This window comes from Sinocyclocheilus rhinocerous, unplaced genomic scaffold (assembly GCF_001515625.1).
Source record: "Sinocyclocheilus rhinocerous isolate Xijiao unplaced genomic scaffold, SAMN03320098_v1.1 scaffold5167, whole genome shotgun sequence".
Lineage (NCBI taxonomy): Eukaryota > Metazoa > Chordata > Actinopteri > Cypriniformes > Cyprinidae > Sinocyclocheilus > Sinocyclocheilus rhinocerous.
In genome coordinates, this window is record NW_015657484.1 from 14,828 (window position 1) to 25,294 (window position 10,467).

The window sequence follows — 10,467 nt, forward strand, 5'->3', positions numbered from 1 at the left end:
TACAATACATCCCATTTTAGGCATTTTTAAAAGTCCTTAGATGCAGCAATGGTATATAATATTGTTGAAGTAAATCACACCACAGGAAAAGACAAAAATAAACACATTTTAAATGAACAAATATCATATGTAAAAAAAATTAAATTAACTAAAACAATGCCAACAGATATCTTTACAAAAGTAACAATGATCACCTTTTGTCTGCGAATAAAAAAAAAGCGAAATTTCTTTTTGATTACAGCTGTGGTTACAGTTACCAAGTGAATTGATGTTGACGCAATAACCACACTAAACAAATGTGACAAACCCAGCCACATACATCCTCTTCAGCCGGGTGATTCATAGTGACATATGACTCCAGTGGTCATATTTGCAAACTGGCATACAATGAAATGCAGGCCCTTTGAACACCTTAACATGATAAAAAATAAACGTACATCTGAATAGACCTTCATTTCAGCTCTCTATTTTCAAAACACTTCTTTTGGTTTAAGTTCTACACAGATCTGAAAGGCAAAATGTGTTAAAATTCCCACCATCACACACAAAAGAGACAAACATAAGCTTATTTTGTACAATATATGTGCACGCTAAATCTCCCTCATCCAGGAGGCGAAGAAAAAATAGTAGCAGATCTAAACATTCACTCATTCTCACTCTCTCATTGCCTCCGCATGCACACACAGTCCAACCATACATCACTTCAGGGATCAAAAAGAGCATAATAACCAAAAACGGACAAAATAACATTCAAATGAACTAATAACATCTAAGTACGAATATTTCAGGTATATGGAAATGCAAATGGCCCACCTAAAGTTTAAGGCAGGAATACGTATGTTTTGTATATAATAGAGCTGTAAAACCACCACACATTTACACATTTTTTACAGTCTTCCCTTCAAACCTGCTAATAAAAAGCCGCCAAAGTGGTCAAAAAATTCCCATAACTTTTCAAAAAGGTGATTACTTCCTGACATGCCCTTTATAGCGCTAGCAAACGGGCTGATCAATGGGCTCGTATCCAGTGGTAAAACTCTACTCTATAATTGCCATCAAAAGCATTTATCCAGTCGTTTGATCTCAACACGGTGCATATTACCCCCTTCTGTCAAAGAGGGACATAATATAATTTAATAATTAACACAAAATTCAAAGAAGTAACCTCAAACAGGAAGTGACTGCAGATGGTTTAAACAAGAATCGCAGCTGCAGAGCTTCACAAGTACCTTTGAATGAAACATTGAATTGTTGCCCAGATGTCGGACAAATTGCTAACTCTGCTAACTTCATTTTTGACCTGATTGAATTATGAAAAAAAATCTTGAAGTCAGATGTTCAGATAATTTATTTCCGTTTAGAATAACATCTAAACATGACACGCTGCGCTCACGATCCTTATATAACCCAAGATTATATAAGCATAGTTTCCATTTATATCTGTTTGACTGGTGCACATTAATCATTTATCTGTCAGAAGCCATTTTAGTTGACTTCAGGGATGCAGTGCTCAGAAACACCTGTGTTTGATTTGACATTTCTTATGGTAGAGAACATTAACTTTGAAACAATTTCCTCCACTGAAATCATGTTCTTAGGACCATTTTTAGGACCCAACATTTGCCATTATACTGTTATATTAGTTCATCCGCTATATTTAAATCAAGAAAATTAGCTTTAATCAGGAAACTAGGTTTAATAGGACACAAAACGGACTTACGCTGGGATGAATATGATGTGGAATCTCCCTCCATTTAGATACATTCCTGTCCTGTTTTGCCTCCGACATCATTAATGTATAAATACAGAGGTTTCTGTCTCATTCGTGCCATACTTAGGATGAAAAAATGTTGTTAGGAAAAAAAGAGGAAAGAGTTCATATCACTTTTGCAGTTGTCACCACAAAAAAGAAAAAGGGATATAAAAGAGAAATAAATGGTCATTTTCTTATAAGATAATCCGAATATAAATTGAATCATGACTGACTGGCTTTATTCTCTCTGAACTTGAGAGAGCATTGGGACTGTAGGCTGGCTGGAGGCAACAGATGCTTCCAGGATTTCACAGGTCTGCTGATCTGATTTATCCACACTCATTAACCCAATCAGAGCAACCGGATGGGAAACTTTGAGTGACAGGCCACATATATGTACATCAGAGGGTTACGATGGATTTCCACTCATTGCAAGTACAAAAGAACGCAAAAGTATGAAATAATAACACTCATTCTGTGATGGTGATTTTTCCAAGTAGGACATCTTTGTTGGTCCTGGAACAACAATCCTATCAGTCCTATCAGACTTCAGAGTTAGGCTTAAGTTAGAAACGACGCAATTGCAGACTTGCACATTAGGCCAAGGTATATTCCCATTAAACAGAGTTTGGAATATGTTCGTTGGAGCTGAATGTTGTTCCAGGACCAACAAGAGATCTAGGAACACATCCTACCTGGCAAAACCTTTGTTCAATAAAGATAGTAATTAAGCCCAACAAATGCACAACTCTAATAAATACTATGTGTATTTATCCTCATCTGACTGAAGCACAACTTAAGCCCCAGGTCCACATGGAGTTATTCCTAAAATGGTAAACTAATGTGATGTTTTTATCACCTTTGCAATATGTGGCCACCTCTGTTGCTCTCAATGCCAAATGACTCCATATTAACCAGGTGCAAAAAGTTTCCCGATACAAATTTGCCCACACTACCAAGAGAGTTTCATTTCCCGTTGACTTCCATTGTATTTTTTGTCCAAACAATGAAAGTAAATTTGGAATCGAAACTGTTGTGATACCAACATTCTTCAAAATAGCTTCTTTTATGTTCTGCAGAAGAAAGAAATTCATACAGCTCATGATGGTTATCCAGCTTCATATGGCTATGTTGGTTTACCAGCTGGACTAGCACCAATAAAATTCAGATTGGTTAGGACAAAAACTCAGATCTATATGGAAGAGGAACTTTTATATAGCTTGTTTTCTTCAGTTGCTCCTGGTTAAGACGTAGTCATAGTGTCTGTCGTAAAGTCTCAACAGCTAAAGTAATGTAATTTTAAGGACACTTTCACTTAGATTTACCCACTTCCTCTCCTACGTTAGTCACTCATAACCATGAATGCTCATTTCTCGCGCTCTTCAATGTTCAAACCAATAACGTTTGCAGAAAACATAATTTATTTAGGAATATACTGTGTTCAGGCAGACTGAGCATGTGATTGACCTTGTTTATACAGACAGTAAAATCACTTCACGGAAAAGAAAGCGCAAACAACATCATTAAACCTCACAAGTAAGCTGTGCAAGTGCCGTTTAGTTCTCTGCTGGCGTCGTGTTGGGTCCCTTAGTCCATTTTCTTTTATCTTCAGTTACTTTGAAAAGCCACGCCAAAGCGAAGTGGTGAAAAATCCGAAGTTCACAGGTACAATGCATTTGCTTGGTTGCACAATCTTTGAAATGTTGTCAGCTTCTATGACGTTATGACTTGCCAGATGATCGGGAAAGGGAAAATCTGAAAGGTGATGTGTATGTTTGACACCTGGCAAATATCCGATATCCGCTGCTGTTTATTGACGTTAGTGTCCAACGTTACTGTTTGCACGGCAGAAGTGCAACCTGAAGCTCAGGATGACATCATAGAGTCAAATCAAAAGGAGCAACAAATGACCCCGCCCACCACATATACACATACACACCTGCTGCTGACATGAATGGCTCTGAATATGAATGAATCCAGAGCAATAGTATAATAATATCATAGTGAATCAGACGCTTACATATTTGGCCTTCCATAAGTTTCACGAGGGAAAATATACTCGTGCTCAACTTTACAAACAATCTACATTTTACCTCCGGAAAAACATTCAATACACATATTAGCATGAAGCACTTAATTTGACCTTTGGCCTTTTCAGAGCACTGGTGAAAACTGACCTGTGACATCAATAAATGATGCTGGCTTTCCAACTCAAACATGTGCTAAGTGCAGGCGGGTCTTTATCAGATCATAGTCTCTAGTCAAATGAACTTTAACCTCTCGTAATCACCGCAGTACTTTGTCATCTGTGTAAGAACAAAAATACCACAGTCAAAACCACCATCTAGCGTTTGTCTTGATGTGGTCCAAGTGCTGAGATTTTCTCCATAGCCTTTTAAAATAATTTTTCATGTGTCGGTGCTTTTGTCCAGCATTCGTAACTTAGTGTTGGTGTTGTACTCTTTTGTGGAACTCTATTAAACAAAAGAACCAATAACAACAAAATGAAAAAACAAAAGAAAGCAATTGTTTGAACAATAAAAAAGTAATGCAGTTTGCACAAAAAACCCAAACCAAAACAAACAAAGCTCACTGATGCGTTTACGTGTCTTTCCAAGTGATTGTCTTTCATTATAAGCGAAACACGCTGAACATACACAAGCAAAGAAACAAAACAAAAACCTAAACGAAAAAACAAACAAACTGTGTGATCAAAGAAAGTATACAAAAATAAAAATCAGCTAAAACACAACAGATCCAGGGCTGATGTTTGTTGTCGTTCTTCTATAGACGTGAGTTTGACCAGGTGTTGGGGAAAGTAAGAGATCCCCTGCCTTCGTTTTGAATTTCCATGTGCCGATATCTTCATTCTATCAAACAAAGGAGGAGAAGCCAGCGATGGGGGCCCGGGAGCCTGGGGCCAAGCTGCTTGGGGGCCGATAAAGTGTGCTGTGCTGACTGGGTGGGTTGGAGCTCTGCTGGGATGGAGTGGGAGTCCGGCTGCCCTTGGGTCTAAAAAGACTGCCAGTCTGGGACTGGCTCTGGGGCGTAGGGGAACTGAGCTGCGGGGGGAAAGGGGGTAGAGGGGGCAGAGGCGGCAGAGGCGGCGGAGGAGCGCAGGGTTCGGGCTCTCCAGACTCCGACTCGGTGTAGTTGTAGGCCTGTGCTCGGGAGATTCCCTTCTGCTGCCTGCGCCAGGAGTTGTAGTAGGTGGGGTCGCTGATGTAGTGGTTGACGAATGAATGGGTCTTCTGTCGGTTGGGGTCCACCTCGTATTCGCTGTCACTGCCCTGGGGTGGAGAAAGAGAGAAAGAATGAGTGATGGAGACAGAATCACTTCAACAATCTCAATTTCAAGAGGGAGATGATTTGAGGAGGTGTTCGGGATCGAGCCACAAAACCAGAAGTCACACTAGAAATCATTATTATTCGTCACTTTGACAGTTGGGTCGCACATTTTCTGTCATGTTCTATTTGTATCCATTATTGATTTAATTTTCACATTAATTATATATACTAATGTTCAAAAGTGTGTGGTCAGTAAGACTTTTAAAAAAAAATAATAATAATACTTTTATTCAGCAAGGATGCATTAAATTGATCTGTTGATGCTGTTCTTTTGAGCTTTCTGTTCTTTAAAGAATATTGAAAATTCACAGTTTCCACAAAAGTATTAAGCAGCACAACTGTTCATAAGATTAGTGATAATAAAAAATGCTTCTTAAGCACCAAATCAGCATATTAGAATGATTTCTAAAAAGTCATCTGATGCTTTGCCATGAGCTTTGATGTCACGGGAATAAATTAAATTTTAAAATGTTATTTTAAATTGTAATAATACTTCATAATATTACCTAATATCTTGATAATATCATAATATTACATAATATCTTGGTCAGCATAAAAGACGTCTTTAAAAAAAAAAAAAAAAAAAACTTTTGAGTGGTAGTAGGGTAGAATATTTGTGATAATTATAATTGATAATATTTGTGGGTAGTTCATCTTAAGAAGTAACCAAACTATCATGTATGCTATTAATACATTAGCAGTTTCTGAATTGACAAAACATTAGCTAAAATGGGTGTTAATAAAGATTAACAGAACAGAAATCGTGGCTGACAAGTGTGAGTTTGGTGAAAATGATTGTTATTCATTTGATCACAAAACATCTGATTTACTTGATCACCATCACTGCATATAGGTAAAACAAACTTCAAGTTACCAGTTCATTGTTCAGCAAAATACTGTAAAAAGACTTTCAGTATTTATAATCTAAAGAGAACACTGACAAGCTCTCAAGACCAGAAGAACTTGTGTGGCAAGAGCTCATTTAGTTTTATCAAACAGTGTATTGAAGTAGTTTTTCTTTTTAATCTGCTCTTGCAAAGGGAAAAAGACAACAGACATGACAACAGCCTGAATAAATGAAGAATATGCAATTAATTCATCTATTGGACTCTACTGGCAATCTCTAATTTCCTTCTCCAAATCATCAAGGCTTTATTTACTGTGGGAAGGAAGTAGTGAAATGCAAAAGACCACATACCTAATTTTTAATCTGTCAAACATGACCGAAAAAGAAAGAAAAGCCAAAAAGGAAGGGAGGAACCAAAAAAAATTGGTTCTATCTATAATTTCAAAATAACCTCAATGCTTTATGACAACCAATCACACGCTGCGTTTAGGGGGTCACACGTCAATGTGGTGGGGTTTGGACCATGTATGCATGAATCTAATGGAGAGGATAGGAATGGACAAGCACTAGGAAGCGACTTCCTGTCAGTCAATGCACAATGCATGTCCTCACCCTTTGAGTTGGAAGAGTATGGAGGCCCCCAGTCTTAAAGGAGAAAACAAGCGCCTCCTAGAGGTAAACAGAGACATGGGGTTTAAAGCAGTGCAGTATGGGCCCTAAGTCATATTTCATGGGACAAACAATGGCTTCTTTTTAAAAAATGGTGCATTACCTTTACAAAAAAAGTACTGTAATATCAGTTTTGTTTGAAATATTAATTAAATGCAATTTATTCATAACAAACCCATACTATTAAAACAATTTAAACATTTAAATAAAAAAATATTCACTATTAACATTTAGTGTTTCTAATGTATTTCTTTCACTTAAATATGTATTCTTATTTTTATGACTTTATGGTTTGTTTTACATTTTTCTAAAGAAAAAAAAAAAAAAAAGATTTTTGGAACCTACTGTACAGCATTGGAAAGCATGATTGCATATGTTTATTTAAAGCAGCACTATGTAACTTTTTCTGTGTTCAAAATGTGCAAAATGTATATAATGAGCGAGTACATCATGAATTCATCTTCCAAACCGCGTTTTTGTCTTATTCCGAATCACTACGGTACACTTATAATAAGTACTTATATTTGGACAATTGTAGCCTGGTCGGGTCGTCATCGCTGCGGAGTAACAAATACCTGCGTGAATCGCAATAGACATTAACTTAGAGAAGTAGCTCCGGTTGGAATGTTCTTCCGCGGGATGTGTGCAGTTCTGTTTATTAACCGCTAGAGCGCCAAAAGTTACATAGTGCTGCTTTAAAAGATACAGTTTGGAAATTCAAAAGAATACCATTATATTTTATCAGCAGGCTAGTACCATGATATTTTTTGTAAGGGTAATGCGGGCTGGAAGTACTTCTCAACACTTTCTTTGACACTTTAATGCATTTCTTGGAGCAACCTCCTACACTCTTTGTTGAGATAGCACTCTGCACTATAATAATGGACAACTGTATGAAGATCAGCTTTTGAACAATCTTTGTCTTCCACCACCACATTTATTACAACACCTTCCCTCTTCTCTTTCTGACATTTCTGGCTCACACTTCTAGAGCTGGCTGATGGAGTTCACCACAGATGTATCCTAAAGTACCAACCAAGCTTGAATTGCCAAATGGAGAGGGGAAAACTGAAAATAAGGGAGAAGAACCATCATAGCTCAGGCTTTTAGGGTTTGCATATCATTTTAAGAGGACTCGTCTATCCTCACCACCACGTTCTGCACTCCCTCTGCCAGGAATTCAATCTGGGAATTTCTAAATGCTGCTTTTAGGGGTTGATTCTGATCTTTCTAAATAGCTAGACTCTGGCTCCATTGTTTGACACAAACAATGAGTCTGTTATTAACAAAATATCTCATTTAATCAAATTTAATCCACCCTGTCTGAGAGCAACACAGTCTTTTACTAGGCTATGTGGCAATGTGAAATGAATGAAAACAAGCAAACAAACAAACAAACAGAATCTACAGAATCTACAGAAGTGTCTTGCACTTCTACCTCTCACGGAACTACTGCAAAACACATAGATAAGATCACTATATTAAATGTATATTTCTGGCAAAACAGTTCAACATTTCTCCTTGTCTTTCTCTGTTATAGTGAAAAGACTAACAATGCACAGATCTCTCCAGTCCACCATTATTATACATACACACATATGTGACACACATGCCTCTGTTCAAATTCCAGAGAGGAAAGCAGTTTCCCCCAAACCAGCCCCACAGCCCCCTAAAATAAGAGCCCTATTTTCTTTAAAAAGCAAAGACATTTGAGAAAAAAATCTGTATGATAAAATACAGAAAGGCACATTGTTTTGTCTTTCTGTATGTAAGAGAAAATTCCTAAAAAATATTTTGTTATCTGAATTTCATGGAATCCCCACAAATTTACTGCTATTAGATAAAGAAAAAAACACCCCTACTCTTTCCTGAAACTATGACTTAAGTGCTTCTCAATGCAGTTTTAGTTAAAAATTTCTGCATTTTGACTTTTTTTTTTAGCCAAGTTCATTTTTTTCACCGTTTTATTCAATGATCAAGATGCATGTCATGTCTGTAATAATACAAACAGAATTACAGTGTTTCCCATTTACATTTCATTTTATAAATTATATATTTTAATGATCATTTAGTAACAAGGACACCTTAAAATAAATATATATATATATATATATATATATATATATATGACTTTTTGGACATTTCACATCCATTTTACATTCATACATGCATACAGATCAAAGTATTATTGATCATGGACTTTTCTAGCATCATGCTTCTATTATTGAGCAAGTGCTGATTTCAGCTTCTTAAACAACTGCAGTGTTCTAACGAGAGACATTCCAGTCATACCAGCAAATTCAACAACTCAATAAGCAGCAAACAAAACGCCCTGTAATTCAGCTTTGAAAGCTTTTTCCTGTTCAGTGTGATCTCACAGCGAAGGCAAGCTCAGAAACTAAAGCTGCATGCTGACACGTTGTGTGTGTGTGTGTGTGTGTGTGGTCATCAAAACATGTCGGTTGACACAGAGTGCCGTGACCTACTCCTGCCCTCCCCCGCTGACACATGCAGGACGTGACAGCTGTTCTCTCCTCCAAAAATGTTTGTTTGCATTCATCCACTCCTGTTATTCTTACTCCTCAATCCAGCTATGATCCACACCAATACCATTTTCAAGCTTGTTTGTATTTTGATTGTATTGTATAATGTGTTATAGGCCTATGTAACAAGTAGCTTGTGACAGGAACGAAACGGTAAAAAAAAAAAAAAAAACTTGGTTATGATGTCAGTATGATTCCTGCCTGCTTTTTATCTTACAGACCTTCTGTTAATTAATGCCTTCATGAAGTTACTAAAATACGTTTCAGACCACAAAAATCCAAAACAACAAGATATTCAACTAAATAATAATAACAGAATAAAAGCTGATGACAGATTGTGATGGGTCTGGTTAAAGAATGCTCAGATGGGAGGATCTGATCTTACTGGAACTGGTTGTTTGGCATGTATGTTTTGTCTCCTGCAGAGAGAGAAAGTGGGGCAAGATGTTCCCTCCAGGAAAATCCCGGTTTGAGTATAGCCCTTGCCCTACAGAAATCCCTACAGAAAATGAACGAAACTTCACTTCCTCTGTGGACTTACATTTAGATAGAGACACTAGCCTGACCTTGTGACAGTTGCAAAAGAAATACATGGAATCTAAATATGTTTTACACAAGATTATCGGTTGTAGGTTATAGGCTGACAGTGCTGATGCATCACTAAAGAGGCATTACATGTGTGATATTTTTGTCTAATCTGCTCAAAAAGCCTTAAAAATTTAACACAGGCCACTAGATTTAGGTTTAAAGCCAGTGTGACCACCAAAACGAACCCACCCCCACTCATATCTCTATAGAGACGGATGGAGAAATCCTAATGTGGCACAGGTATGGATTAGCTGAAGGTTTTAAAAGTTCATTAAAAATTCAAAAAAGTTTACACCCCCCAGCTCTTAATGCATTGTGTGGCCTTCTTGAGCATCAGTAAATGTTTGCACCTTATAGCTGTGTATTTTGTCCCTCAATTGCCCTCAGTGTGAAAAGATGGATCTCAAAATCATACAGTCACTTTTGGAAAGGGTTCAAATATGCAGAAAACATTGGAAAACCAAAGAATGTGCAGGAGCTGGAGGATTTTTTTCTGAAGAACAGCAGGCAGTCGAACTGCTCAGGACCAACAAGGGACTCATGAACAACTATCACAAAACAGAAAGACAGTCGTGGATCATCCAGGAAACAACACAGATTATTCGTTTTATTCAATGATCAAGATGCATGTCATGTCTGTAATAATACAAACAGAATTACAGTGTTTCCCATTTACATTTCATTTTATAAATTATATATTTTAATGATCATTTATTTTA

General features: G+C 37.1%; 1 protein-coding gene across 1 annotated transcript in view; it reads right to left on the minus strand.

The window, feature by feature from the left end:
* Nucleotides 1-2,832: 2,832 nt before the first annotated feature.
* Nucleotides 2,833-10,467, minus strand: part of LOC107721024 (protein sidekick-2-like) — a 98,913-nt gene continuing 91,278 nt past the window's right edge. Inside the window, exons 44-45 of the mRNA XM_016528877.1 lie at nucleotides 6,561-6,617; nucleotides 2,833-5,043 (exon numbers count right to left, since the gene is read on the minus strand). Coding sequence (XP_016384363.1) covers nucleotides 4,627-5,043; nucleotides 6,561-6,617 — 474 coding nt within the window. The 3' untranslated portion in view covers nucleotides 2,833-4,626. The remainder of the gene's footprint in view (nucleotides 5,044-6,560; nucleotides 6,618-10,467) is intronic.